At 50.3% G+C, this 14,711-nt stretch overlaps 1 protein-coding gene across 1 annotated transcript in view; it reads left to right on the top strand.

Annotated features, from left to right (window-relative positions):
• SCNN1B (sodium channel epithelial 1 subunit beta) overlaps positions 1 to 14,711 on the top strand; it is a 61,741-nt gene that overhangs the window by 30,918 nt on the left and 16,112 nt on the right. Inside the window, exons 2-4 of the mRNA XM_049638420.1 lie at positions 6,958 to 7,276; positions 9,946 to 10,207; positions 12,619 to 12,809. Of these exons, the coding sequence (XP_049494377.1) occupies positions 6,966 to 7,276; positions 9,946 to 10,207; positions 12,619 to 12,809 (764 nt within the window). The 5' untranslated portion in view covers positions 6,958 to 6,965. The remainder of the gene's footprint in view (positions 1 to 6,957; positions 7,277 to 9,945; positions 10,208 to 12,618; positions 12,810 to 14,711) is intronic.

Raw genomic sequence — 14,711 nt, forward strand, 5'->3', positions numbered from 1 at the left:
TGAAAAGACAATCCTTTCTGCATTGATCAGCTTGGCACCCTGTAGATCTATTTTCCTTACTCTCTCTTATGTTCCACTGATCAAGGTGTCCATCATTGCACCAATATCACACTGTTCTGATTATTGTACTTCATAGTCAGTCTTTTTAATTTTTTTATTGTTTATTCATTTTTGAGAGACAGAGAGAGAGACAGAGTATGAGCCAGGAAGGGGCAGAGAGAGAGGGAGACACAGGCTCTGAGCTGTCAGCACCTCAGGGGGGCTCGAACTCACAGACCGTGAGATCATGACCTGAGCTAAAGTCAGACGTTTAACCGACTGAGCCACCAGGTGCCCCCATAATCAGTCTTGATGTCAGAGCATAGTATATGCCATTCAACTTTGTTTTTCCTCTTCAAAATTTTCTTTTTTCTATTTTAGTTCTTTTGCTTTTCCATATAAAGTTTAGAATCAGCTTGTCAATTTCTGCAAAAACGCTATGGGATTTTGATTAGGATTGAATTAACTCCAGGGATTAATTTAAGGTTAATTGACATTTTAACAGTATTGAGTCTTATGACCCATGAATGTGTTATATCTTTCCATTAAGTTTTCTTCAATTTGAGTAATATTTTTTTTTAAAAATCACTAAGGATGCCAAGACAATTAAATGGGGGAATAATAGTCTTGGTGTTGGGACAAGTGGGTATCCACGTGTGAAAGGACAAATCTGAACCCCTACCTCACCCCACATACAAAAATTCATTCAAATTGGATCAAAGACCTAAATATAAGAGATAGAATTATAAAACCCTTAGAATAAATCATAGGAATAAATCTTTATGACCTTGGATTATGCAGTGGATTCTTAGATATGACACCAAAGCGCACACAACCAAAGAAATATAGACAAATTGGACATCATCAAAATTAAAAACGTTTGTGCTTCAAAAATCACCATCAAGGAAGTGAACAGATAACCCCCAGAACAGAATATTTTTGCATATGCTATAACTGATAAAGGACTTATATAGAAAATATAAATAACTCTTACAACCTAATAATAAAAAGACAACCTAATTAAAATGTGATCATAAGACCTGAATAGATATTTTTCCAAAGACATATTGGCCATATAATGGATATAGTTTCCAAGAGCACATGAAAAGATGGTCAATATCATTAACTGTCAGGAAAATCCAAATAAAACCAGAATAAGACACCATTTCACACCCACTAGGATGGCTATAATAATTTTTTTATTGAATGATAAGTGTTGGAAGAGGATGTGGAGAAATTGGAACCCTCAGACACTGTTAGTGGAATTTCAAAATAGTGCAGCCACTTTGGAAAAGAGTCTGTCAGTTCTTCAAATGGCTAAACATAGAATTAACTCAGTGGGTATATTCCCTCCTGGTATATACCAAAGAGAAATGAAAACATAGTCCACAAAAAACTTGCATATGATTGTTTATGGCAACGTTACTCACAATAGCCGAAAGTTGAAACAATACAGATGTCCATCAACTGATGAATAGATAAATAAATTGTGGTATATTCCATAATATAGAATATTATTTGGCAATAAAAAGGAATAAAGTACTGATACTTGCTACAATGTGGATGAACTTTAAAAACATTATGCTAGGTGAGAAAGACCAGTCACAAAAGATCACATGAGGCATGGTTCCATTTATATGAAATGTCCCGGGACACTTGGGTGGCTCAGTCTGTTAAGCGTCCGACTTCGGCTCAGGTCATGATCTCACCGTTCGTGGATTCGAGCCCTGTGTCCAGCTCTAAACTGACAGCTCGGAGCCTGGAGCCTGTTTCAGATTTTGTGTCTCCCTCTCTGCTCCTCCCCCACTTGCGTTCTGTCTCTCTCTCTCTCTCTCTTTCTCTCTCTCAAAAATAAATATTTTTTAAAAATTTAAATGTCCAGAAGAGATGAATCTATAGAGACAGACCCTGGGAAGGGTGGAAGGAGAAATGGAGTGACCCTAATGTATACAGAGTCTCTTTGGGGAGAGATGAAAATCTTTTTTTTTTTTTAATTTTTAATGTTTATTTATTTTTGAGAGAGAGAAAACATGAGCGAGGGAGGGATAGAGAGAGAGAGGAAGACACAGAATCTGAAGCAGGCTCCAGCCTCTAAGCTGTCAGCACAGATCCCAATGCAGGGCTTGAACTCACAAACTGCAAGATCATGACCTGAGCCGATGCTCAACCGACTGAGCTACCCAGGCGCCTTGGAGATGAAAATATTTTAAACGTTACTGTGATGGTTGAGCAACTCTGAATATACTAAAATCCACTGAATTCTACACTTTAAACGGATGAGTTATATAGTATGTGAATTATACTTCAATAAAGCTGTTATTTTAAAATGAGAATTATAAAAATAAATACTGTGCTAACAGCAAAAACAACTCTTGCAAACCCAGTACAGCTTTTAGGTCATGATAGGCAACCTGTCACTGAGAAGGTTCAGAAGAACTGACTGTATTAGGAGCATGTATGTGTCCTTTGTCAAATTAATAGGTAGAGGCACGCACTGTGTTCCTAATTATCCTCCCACCAGGAAACTGAGTCAAATCTCAGGACAAATTTGTCTCTGAAACCAAGTGTGTGTTTCCTCTTGCAGGAAAACAGACTTGGTTGTACACGGCATTTATTGTCTCTGTATTTGCGGCCCGGAACGTTTACCACCAGTTTGGGGCCAAGCTTAGATGCAATCTGGGAGTCTCTGAAGCACGACGTGTCCACTGTTCCTGAGTCCGTGTGCGGACCCAGTCTCCACCTGGCTTGTTTGAGTTGGTTGAAGCTGTAAGCTTATTTCAACCTTTCTGCACAAGCTGTGTATACATCCCAAACACCGACCATCTATCACCTTGGGGCGAAATCTGTTGGGAACGACATCAAGTTGTTGGTAGCATGGATTGATTCTGGCTTGGCTAATGGCCCATGGGACCAAACTAGTTAGGAGATATGCCAGCACTCAACAAACTTCTGTTACTTGCCTGCCACTGTCACAAGTTTTGCTACACGTCCTACTATTGTTTACTGAATACTTTTCTTTAAACACATTTTCCGTTTTTGTGTTTTTTTTTTTAACTTGAGTGGATTTGTGAACTGAAAGCCAAAGCCGGTATCTCTTGCCATAAATTAGAGATCCCTCTTAAAAATAAACGCAGTGAAAACAGAATGATGTTAATTCTAACTAGATACTGTTGGCTGATAAGGTTCTGAGCCTGAGGCCTCATTGTTAATCTGGGAGATTAGCAGGGGTTAAATAGATGCTAAGGACCTGTTTGTACCAAGCCTACTTTCTCCTTGGCTGAATCAGATGATTAAATGAGAATGGCAAAGGGTAGACATCAGAGAGGCCCTTTGTCTTTTTCTTCCATGACAGTTTATTAGAGCCTCATGTGCTGTTCACCTATTAGTCCTTGGTGCTAAACTGTAAAGACAGACAAAGCCCCAGTTCTTTCCAAGTTTATAGTTGTGGATAATAATGTCTAAGAATGAAATAACTCATGAAGTAAGTACCTTGCAGTGCCTGGATCGTGGTAAACACATAGGACTTTAATGGTGCTCCTGTAGTTGTTATTATTATAATTACTATTACTTTATTTTCCCAGGGCAGGGAATGGGCCCTCTAGGGAAAGATGGAGGTTGGGTTAATCTGTGAACGTCCATTTTACAGCCATGATGGCCTGGGTAGGCATATGGAACTTGATTTCCATCAGCGAGCAGAGGCATTGGAGGGGAAAGCCTTTAATGCTTTGTCCAGGAAGGGGGGGGGGGGATATTACTGTGTCAGTAAGTTAGGTGAGCAGTAAACACGCTTGAGCAAGTTTAAGATCTCAGGTTAGATATGAAAGTCTGGCATTATCCATTTGGCTATTTGGTAGAGTTCCAGGCACTGTGCTGGGCTTGTCAGGAATACAGAGCTGCTACTCTCAACGGGCTTATGATCTCATAGGAACGAGAAGCCACAGGCAGAAACAAATATGACACGGGTTAGAATGAGGTGAATTTCTTTCTTTGTTAAGATTCTTATGATTGAGGGGTGCCTGGGTAGCCCAGTCGGTTAAGCACCTGATTTCAGTTAGTAGGTTCGAGCCCCACAACAGCTCTGTGCTGACAGCTCAGAGCCTGGAGCCTGTTTCAAATTCTGTGTCTCCCTCTCTCTCAGCCCCTCTCCTGCTTGCCCTCTGTTTCTCTCTCTCAAAAATAAATAAACATTAAAAAAATTTTTTTAATTTAAAAAAGATTCTGATGATTGCAAATGACAGACACCCAATTTGGATCAGCATAAGTAAGAAAGTAAATTTATTGGTTGTTGGATCTGATGCGTCCAGGAGTAAATGGCTTCAGGAGTGGCTGGATCCAGGTGTTCAAATGTCAGAAATCTCTCCATCTTGTGACTCTGCTTTCCTCTGTGTTGGCTTTATTCTCAGGCAGTCTCCCTATTTGTGGCCCCAAATACCTCCAGCTTAGTAGTCTTGGCTAAAAAGGAGTCTGCCTCAGTTGTACCAGCATAAAGCAACAGAATTGAGTCTCAGCAATCCAAACTGGGGTTAGGTAAGTACCCCTTCGGACTAGGGGTGGAGTCAACCTGGCAACTCACACCAACTGAGACTGAGGGAGGTATAGTTTCTCCCCGAGGACACACAGAGCCAGAGGGAAAGAAAGGATGCTGGACAGCAGGCACTGAGCTGCCCACCACACTGCCCCTGGCCCGGAAAGGCAGCAGCTCTGAGAGGAGGCCGAGGGTCACCCCTGTCAGGGAGTCAGGACAGCTGCATGAAGGAGGTGGCCTTTGGCCAGCTGGGGCTCCAGGGAGAGAGCCGGGGTGCTCCAGCAGCAGGTGGAAACGGGTATTTCCTGAGAAGCCATCATGTGCCAGGCTCTGTGACCAGCGTCTTGGTTAATCGAGAAACAGAGTCTCAGAAAGAAAGATTAGATATTCCTCCACAACCCACAGCTCCTCACCCCACCCGATGCTCCTAGACCCGCCTCCATCCCATTCCAGTCCATGTCTTTCCAGATGGCAGCTTTGATGGCATCACACTCACGCTCCCAAGGGCTCCAGTTCTCTTGGCCTGAAACCCAGATCCTAAATGTGGCCCGCAAGCTCCCACTCACCCCTCCAGCCTCCCTCCCCCTCAGAGCCTTTGCTCCCGTTCCCCCTTCCACCTGAATGCCCCCTCCTCTTCACCCCCTTAACTCTTAGGTTCCTTAACTCAGCTTCTCCAGGGACTCTCAGAACTGGGGGTGGGGAGTGTGCTTTTGTTAGAATGACAACAGCTGGGCATTCATCCACACTCTGCATATTGTCATGCAAGCTTCACAAAAGACCCAGGAGGGAGAGGCTGGTATCATCCCCAGCTTACAGATGAGGAAACTGAGGCACCGAGAAGGTGATTGGCTCAAAGTCACACACCTAGAAAGTGGCGGAGCTGAGATTCAGACTAGACATGTCAGCTCCAGAGTCCCCGTTCTTCGCCACCACCCTTCACTGCCTCTGGGACCTCAGAGCACGGGGTCCCAACCCTTCCTACCATGTTTTATAACTACATATTTTTTTAATTCTCAAGTTAGTTAACATACAGTGTGCTGTAGATAGATCACGGGATAGATTCCCGTGATTCGTCACTTACATACAACACCAGTGCTCATCCCGATATGTGCCCTCCTTAAGGCCCATCACCCATCTAACCCACCTCCCGCCCCCATCAACCCTCAGCTCTCTGTAGTGCCTCCCTCTCTGTTTTTATCTTCTTTTTCCTTCCTTTCCCCTATGTTCACCTGTGAAGTTTCTCAAATTCCACATATGAGTAAAGTCATATGATATTCGTCTTTCTTTGACTGACTTATTTCATTTAGCATAATACCCTCCAGTTCTATCCACATTGTTGCAAATAGCAAGATTTCATTCTTTTTCATCACCAAGTAGTATTCCATTCTGTATATATATGTGTGTGTGTGTGTGTCTACATATACATATATATGTATATGTATATATACATATACCACATCTTTTTAAAAAGAATTTTAACGTTTATTTTTGAGACAGTGTGAATGGGGGAGGGGCAGAGAGAGCAGGAGACAGAGAATCCAAAGCAGGCTCCAGGCTTTGAGCTGTCAGCACAGAGCTGGACGTGGGGCTCAAACCCACAAACTGTGAGATCATGACCTGAGCCAAAATCAGACGCTTAACCGACTGAGCCACCCAGGCGCCCCTGTATACCACATCTTCTTAATCCATTCATCACTTGATAGACATTTTGGCTCTTTCCATAATGTGGCTATTGTTGTTAGCGCTGCTATAAACATTGGGGTGAATGTGCCCCTTCAAATCAGCAGTTTTGTATCCTTTGGATAAATTCCTAGTAATGCAATTGCTGGTCGTAGGGTATATAACTACGCATTTTTGGTGGATTATTTGATGAACATCCGTCTCGCCCGCTTGTGGCTTGTAATGAAGGTAGCAGATGTGTTGGGCGCTTAGTCTGGCCAGGCACTGGGTGCATCACCTAGTTTCACTGTCTTAGCAACTCTGTACATTAGGTACAATTATGCCCATTTTATAGATGGGGGTACCTAAGGAGTCAAGAGTGTAAGTAACTTGTTCACCAGGCTAGAAATTCCCAGATGGCAGAAACCTTGTTTGTTTTGCTCATCAATGAGTCCAGAGGGACTAATTCAGTACCTGGCATACAGTAGGCTTTCAATAAATGCTTTTTAGTTAGTCGGATGGGTGGATGATAGAGAGCAGGAAGGGAAGGAGGAAGAGAGGGGAGAGGGCGGGGTGGGAGAAAGGGAAGGCAGCAGCGAGGAAGGCGGGGAGGGAGGGCTGGGGTGTGCAGCCCTGTCCTCCGCCTGTCTCCAATGCCCACACTCCGGCCACGACTGGGACAGCCCAGGACGCAGGACCGGTGTTGCACCTGGCCTTCCGCCGTGTCTCTGCAGGTGCCACAATGCACATAAAGAAGTACCTGCTGAAGTGCCTGCACCGGCTGCAGAAGGGCCCCGGCTACACGTACAAGGAGCTGCTGGTGTGGTACTGTAACAACACTAACACCCACGGCCCCAAGCGCATCATCTGCGAGGGGCCCAAGAAGAAGGCCATGTGGTTCCTGATCACGCTGCTCTTCACCTCCCTCGTCTGCTGGGAGTGGGGCGTCTTCATCAAGACCTACCTGAGCTGGGAGGTCAGCGTCTCCCTCTCCATCGGCTTCAAGACCATGGACTTCCCCGCCGTCACCATCTGCAATGCCAGCCCCTTCCAGTAGGTGGTCCCTGGAGCTCACCACTGGCTCTCCCTCCCTTCTTCCTCCCCACCTCTCCCTCCCTCTCCCCCGTCCCTTTCTCTCTCCCCCTCCCTCCCACCCTCTCTCTGTCTCTCCTTCCTTCCCTGTTTCTTGCCCTTGCCCCCGCTCCCCACTCTCTTTTCTCCTTTCTTTCTTTCCCTCTTTGCCTCATCCCTTTGCAGCAAGTACGTTTCAAAATCCATGAACCTCCTAGGCTTTTTTTTTTTTTTTTTAATGTTTACTTATTTTTGAGAGAGAGAGACAGGGGTAGAGAGAGAAGGAGACACAGAATCTGAAGCAGGCTCCAGGCTCTGAGCTGTCAGAACAGAGACCGACTCGGGGCTTGAACCCACGAACCGTGAGATCATGACCTGAGCCGAAGTGGGATGCTTAACTGACTGAGCCACCCAGGCACCTCCATGAACTTCCCAGGCTTAAAGAGAACCTGGCTGGGTCAGCCGGTGGAGCATGCAACTCTTGATCTTGAGGTTGTGAGTTTGAGTCCCACATTGGGTGTAGAGATTACTGAATAATAAAATCTTTAAAGAGAACCTAAGAAGTACTTGGTGGCTGCTGCCTTCAAGGCCCGCCAGTGCCCGGTATTGATTCAGTACACGGTTACTGAGTGCCTGCTGTGTGCCCTGGGCTGTCCCAGGTACTAGGAACACATCGGTGAATAAAACAAAGTCCCTGCCCTCCTCACAGCCTACCAGAGGAAACAGACATTCATCTTTTTCTCCCTAAATACTGAATTAATTATCATTGTGATGATAAAAAATATATATGGCAACAGTACATCAAGTGCTTATGAATTGCCAGGCAGTATGTGGAGTGATGTTTTGGTTAACTTGTGTAATTCTCACCCACGCAACCACCCTAAGGGTGGGTACTGCCATACTTGCTTGATTTATAGGTCAGGAAATGGAGATTCAGAGAGGTAAGGGAACTTGCCCAGAGACACACAGCAAACAACGGTGGGATTTGGACCCAGGTCTTATCTGACCCCAGAGGTGCCACTGTTTATCCACTTGATGGCAAGGCCTATGGAAGGGACACCCAGAGGGACCTGACCTAGTCAGGGTCAAGGAGGGGCAGGGGCCAGTCAGAGAAGAATGCCCCCCTTCCCCCCGGAATGAGTAGAAGGTAGCTGGGGGGAGGAAAAGAGTACTCCAAGTGGAGGGCACAGGTAGAGGGTCTGGGGTGAGACAGAGCCTGGAATTGATGGAAGGGCCGGCACAGCTGAGCCACAGAGAACATTCTTGTCCCAAAGAAGGTACTGAAAGGGAATTCCTGCTTCCCTTCTTTCGACTAGTAGGGCTCCTGCCTGCCGGGTGGATCCCTGGGGCTACTCAGGAGAACCTGAAATAATCCTTGTAACACCACCACCCCATCCAGGCACTATTCCGGGTGCTTTGTGTCACTTCATTGAATCCTCCCAACAGCCCTCCAGGGTAAATATTTTAATCCTCCCCCCCCACCATTTTGTAGAAGAGAAGACAGAGTCTCAGAGATGTTAGGTTGCCCAAGGTCACACTGATATTAAGTGGCACGTCGGCATTCGAACCCAGACCTCATGCAGTAACCCACCACGCTCGACTGCAGCTGTGGACACGTAGGCTGTAAGAGCAGCCCCCCTCCCCATAGCCCACCAGCCTCCCAGCTCCCCCTCTTCCTGTGTACACACAGGTGGCTGGTGTGATGGTCAGGGGACAGGAGGTGTGACGTCTGAAGGCCATGTCAGCCCTGGCTACTGTACTCCTTTGTACCGGGACGTGGGCCTGTGGCCAGGGTTTAACACTCACCCCTGCGGGATGTTCTCGAGCCAGAGCTCACACACACTGCCCTGGTGACCACACTGTGGGGCAGGGGCTTGGATAAATCGGGTCTAGAGTGGCCGGTGGGGACACTCCGTGGCATGGACCATTTCCAATATGGGAGCCTCTGGGGGCTGAGAGAAGGTACTGGAGCCCAGCCCCCAAGTCCCATCCACCTTCTCCTTCTGGACATTGACTCCTGGTCCCACAGTCTCCAATGGAGAATTAGGACCTCAGGATCACAGACCTGCCCTTCCTCTCTGCATTTTTGGTCCCATCCTGGGAGGGAGATATCAGAACCCCTGGGCCCAAACAGCATGCCCACTGCACCAAATCCGGGATCCGGTCCCAGCTCTGCCCCCACACCAGTGGGATGGGCTCGGGAAATCACAGCGACTCCCGGGGCTTCCTGATCCTTACATGGGGACTATCACAGAATTGTGGGGAAGATTATACATAAAGTAAGACATCAGAAGCACCCGGCACATGGGAAGCAATCGCTAACCATGAGCTGTTATGAGTCTTCCTCATTAGAACGTGAACTTCATAAGGAAAGAGACCCCGGCTGTTGTGTTTGCTATTGTATCCTCTGTGCTTTGCAGTGTCTGGTACACGGTAGGTGCTCATGAACTGCTTGGTGAATGTATAAGTGAGCAGGTGGATGGAAGGAGGCGTGGATGCCCGGGTGGGTGGATAGAGAGGCAGGGGCCTGGGCAGAGCTCTGTCCTCACACATGGTGACAGCCACGCTGGCGTAAGGGTGGGTCCCAGACCGCCGTGGCTCTCTGCCTCACCGCTGCCCTTGCCCCCCTGACCGGCCCCCTCCCCACCCAGGTATTCCAAAGTCAAGCATCTGCTGAAGGATCTGGACGAACTAATGGAGGCGGTCCTGGAGAGGATCCTGGCACCCGAGCAGAGCTATGGCAACGCTTCTAAGGCTCTGAACTCCACCATCTGGAACTACACACCGCTGGTCCTTATCGACGAGCAGAACCCCCATCACCCAGTGGTCCTTGACCTCTTTGGAGACAACCACAATGGCTCGGCACCAGGAAGGACCTGCACTGCGCAGGCGTGCAAAGTGGCCATGAGACTAGTAAGTGGGCCCCAGGCACACATCAAGCAATGGACCCTACACAGTGAGGCTGATGGGAGTTTCTTTCCTTTAATAGCCCGGGTCTTGCTGGGGGAAAGGCAAGCTGGAAGTCAGTGCCTATTTTGTATATTCACCAATGCTTTTTTCAAAATAGAAATAAATTGCTGGTATGTTAGTCAAGACACTGTTGGATGCCAGTGACCCAGCTCAAACTAGCTTAGGCAAAACATGGAATTCACTGGCTCATATACTAAGAAGTCCAGGGGGAGATTGGATTCAGGTATGGCTGGATCCAGGCATTTAAATGCTGTCATCAGAACTCTGCCTCTCCCCATTTTTGTGCAGCTTTTCTCCCAGTTGATTTCACTCTCTGGCAGGCTTTCTCCATGCAGAGGGGCTTGGCAAAGCCAGACATACACCCCATTAGCTCAGCACTTTCCCCAGAAACAGAACTCCTCGGGGCACCTGGGTGGCGCAGTCGGTTAAGCGTCCGACTTCAGCCAGGTCACGATCTCGCGGTCCGTGAGTTCGAGCCCCGCGTCAGGCTCTGGCCTGATGGCTAGGAGCCTGGAGCCTGTTTCCGATTCTGTGTCTCCCTCTCTCTCTGCCCCTCCCCCGTTCATGCTCTGTCTCTCTCTGTCCCAAAAATAAAATAAAAAACGTTGAAAAAAAAAAAATTTAAAAAAAAAAAAAACAAAAAAAAAACAGAACTCCTCTTTCCCAGTAGCCCCAGAAAAGTCCTGGGACCCACTCATCAGGTCACGTGCTCACCCTTAAACCAATCACTGTGGGCTGGAGAATGGGCTGTCATGATTGGTCAATCCTGGGTCATGTGCCCTGGAACTGGGGTGATGTCTGCCTCTATCACATGGACTGAGTGAGTGGGAAAGGATGGTTTCCTGAAGGAGAAATAAGGTCTTACTATCAAAAGATAAGGGCATAAATATTGAGCAGGTGAAAACCCCAGAGCTGTGCAGTATAGTCAGCTGCCCAAGTGTACGTGCCCTGTGCTGGGACGCTGGGATGCCCTCAGGTGTGCCCACCTCAAGGGTCCCTGTCTGTGCCTCTAACTCTAGGGAGCTCCCTACCTGTACAAATCCCTGGTCCCCACTCCTGAACAATCTGATCAGGCAGCTCCGGGTCCAGGCCTAGGAATCTGTATTGTTAACAGGCTCCCTGGTGACGCTGATGGTTGGCGCCCCAGGCTGTGGCCAAACACTCCCCAGAAGGAGGCCCCCGACCCCCACCGGATCAGGGCTCCGCGCTCGTCTCCGCAGCGCCCGCTCTGACCCGGTGCCCTGCCATTGTTTGGCGCAGTCACCGGGCTTCCTGTGTGCGTTTCCTCATCTGTGAGGCAGGCTTGCTCCTGCTGGCTGCACCAGCTCTCGGGGCCAGGCTCTGTGTGCGCGTGTAGTGGGGATCCTGTGCGCACGCGCGGTGCTCTGGTCCGCGTGTGCGCTTGTGGGGATCCTGGGCGCACGCGTGGTGCTCTGGTCCGCGTGTGCGCTTGTGGGGATCCTGTGCGCGCTCGCGGTGCTGCGGTCTGCGTGTGCACGTGTAATGGGGATACATCTGCTGCTTCATGATGACGGGTAGGCTTGCTGTACAAATCAAATAGGGTGATAGATCCTGGGACAGAGTGACTGTCTCCCAGAGAGACAAGGAGACCTCCAGGAATGGGCCTGAGGACAGTGGCCCTGGGGAGGGCCATCTCAGAATGCGGAGAAGCGCCTCCCGGCTTCCAGAAGGAAGGCCCACAATGAGGGTTGGTGGAGGCAGAGTGGCTGAGGCCAGAGTGCTGGGGCCAAGTCCCTGACCTGGACCTCGTGGTGGGGCCCCTGCACCCTTCCCAGGGCTCGGGCTGAGAAAGCCCAGGTCCTTCCTCACCTGCTATGAGGGGGAGGGAGCCTTGAGTCCTCTGTGGTCCATGTGGCTTTCAGGGATCTGCCCTGGGAAGTCTGGGACGAGGCCAGAAAAGGAGTCAGGGAAGTGGAGGGTCTGAACGTGTCTGTCTATGTTCCTCATGAGCATGAAACCAGGGAGACAGTTTGGATGTGTGTGTGTGTGTGTGTGTGTGTGTGTGTGTGTGTGTGGTCGGGACCATGACATCACGTGGCTGCGGAGGTCAGGAAGTGGATGGTCTTTGTGTCCACGTGCACGTGTGTATTCAGTCATGTACAAGGCCACACATAGGGGCGGCCGGTGACTGCGTGGGAGTCCCTGTGACCACTCAACTGTGTGTGCGGGGACAGCCCCTGAACATCATGAGCACCATGGAAACACATTCCCCACCGGCCCAACGCCCAGGTGCAGCCAGGGGAGGGGCAGCTGGCAAAACCCTTGCCCTTGGGGCAGTGGCTGGGGCCTGCCGCAGTCCCCGCGCCCACAAGAACCCCTCTCGGCCTCTACAGTGCAGCCTCAACGGGACCGTGTGCACTTTCCGGAACTTCACCAGCGCCACCCGGGCCGTGACAGAGTGGTACCTCCTGCAGGCCACCAACATCTTCTCGCAGGTGCCAAACCAGGAGTTGGTGGAGATGGGCTACCCTGCCGAGCGGCTGATCCTGGCGTGCCTGTTTGGGCCGGAGCCGTGCAGCTACAGGTGAGAGGCACCCCAAGCCTGCCCGGGCCTGCTCGCGGTCACGGCCCGGCCCGGCCACCGACCAGCCACCTGCACCAGTTTTCTGTGCCTCGGTGTCTCTGGTCGTATTTTCCGGAGACAGAGCCCGAGATGGGGATGCGTCGAAGGCCCCTGACGTGCTGACGGAATGATGTTAGGACGCGTCTGTAAGGAAAGCGGGATGAACTGAGTGAGGCTGCTGTCTCAGGTGACGCGTAGGCCTGGTCCCCGGGCATCTGGAGCATGGACCACACCACAGGGTGCTCCTCCCTCACTTGAGGGGCCAGACTTTTGTCCCTGGCGCATCAGTCCCTCACGGGCCACGGGCCCCCCCCAGGAGGATGCGGGGGTCCCCAAACTTCCCTGGAGAGGGGGCAGCTGTGAGCTGGGTGTTGTTAGCGTCCAACATCCAGCGGCCGAGGGTTCTGGACCGTCACCGGGCATCTGCTGCCCTCAGTTTTGTCATCCCGGACCGCCCACCTCCCAGGCTGCCCAGGAGGGTAGCAGAGTTGGCTCAGGTCAGTGCTTAGAACGGGGCCCTGGGAGTGTTCGCTGTCCCAGGCTCTTCCCTGACAGCCCCCAAGTTTGAGAGGATGGCAGAGTGAGAATAACGTTCACCCCAAAAGCCTGCGGCTCTTCCAGTGGTCCTCAGATCCCTGCCTCCTCTGCCGCCCCTGCGTCCCACGAGTGCTGGGTCTTTTTTTTTTTTTTTAATCTCTATTTTTGAGAGAGAGACAGAGTGTGAGTGGGGGAGGGACAGAAAGAGAAGGAGACACAGAATCGGAAGCAGGCTCCAGGCTCTGAGCCGTCAGCACAGAGCCCGACATGGGGCTCGGACTCACGGACCGTGAGATCATGAACAGAGACAAAGTCAGACGCCTAACTGACTGAACCACCCAGGCGCCCCTGCTGGGTCTTGTTTGTCTGGGGCTTCGTGGTCTCATACCTCAGGCCTCTGGAGAAGTCCACGGAGTCCTGCCGCTTCTCACGAGTGACAGGCTTCTGGCGTCACCCCTGGGCTCAGGCACAGCCCCCTCAAGCCGTGAGCCTTCAGGAAGCTCTATTGAGAATGTGCTGAACGCTGTGGGACCCTCTGTCCCCTAGAGGCACAGGAGCAGGCATTTTGCAGGCAAACATCAAGGAATCCGGGGTCCCCCGAGCTGGCGAGCTGCACACCTGGCCACAGGTGTGAACTGGAAAAGCGTGGCCCGCAGGTGGAAAAGTACAGGACGTGTCCTGCCCTCGGCGGCCACTCGGCTGGCAGGTCGCGGGCTAGGTTTTGACCCCTCGCTCTCAGCCAGCGGCCTTTGCTCAGGGCACCCCTGGCCAGCCGCTCCTGGCAGCTCCCCCATAAGGCTGCAAGTGCCCGGGTCACCAGTGTCACATCGACGCATTCACCTTCACCCTCTCAGCTGGAGAGGGATGTAAAACCGTGACTTCAAGTACGTGACCCCTCGGCTCAGTGAGAATAGCCCTGGCTGGTGTGTGAGGTGGGCAAGCAGGGTCCGTGAGGGTCTGTTGGGATCTACTATCAGGTTCCTGATGCCCGACGTGTGCTCTTCTGCCGTTGAGCGGGATCCCAGTGTCAGGAGATACGCATTCACGTGGCTTTGGGGCAGGCAAAACACCCAGCGTTGGCCACACAACTTCTGTGGTGTGGCTGTGGCTGGGGAGTGACTCTAGTGAAGGGGTCAAGGCTGGGCGGTGTGGTTAGACCACTGGGTGCACATCCTTGCTGTCTGACAAGCTGTGTGACTAAACAAGTTGAACCTTGATGGGCCTCTGTTTTCCTCCTCTGTAAAATGGGGTAATGACATGCCCACTCTGCGGGGTTATTTTGGGTAGTAAATGAGTTAATATGCTGACGGCAGTGTTGGCCTCAAT

This window comes from Panthera uncia, chromosome E3, assembly GCF_023721935.1.
Source record: "Panthera uncia isolate 11264 chromosome E3, Puncia_PCG_1.0, whole genome shotgun sequence".
NCBI lineage: Eukaryota > Metazoa > Chordata > Mammalia > Carnivora > Felidae > Panthera > Panthera uncia.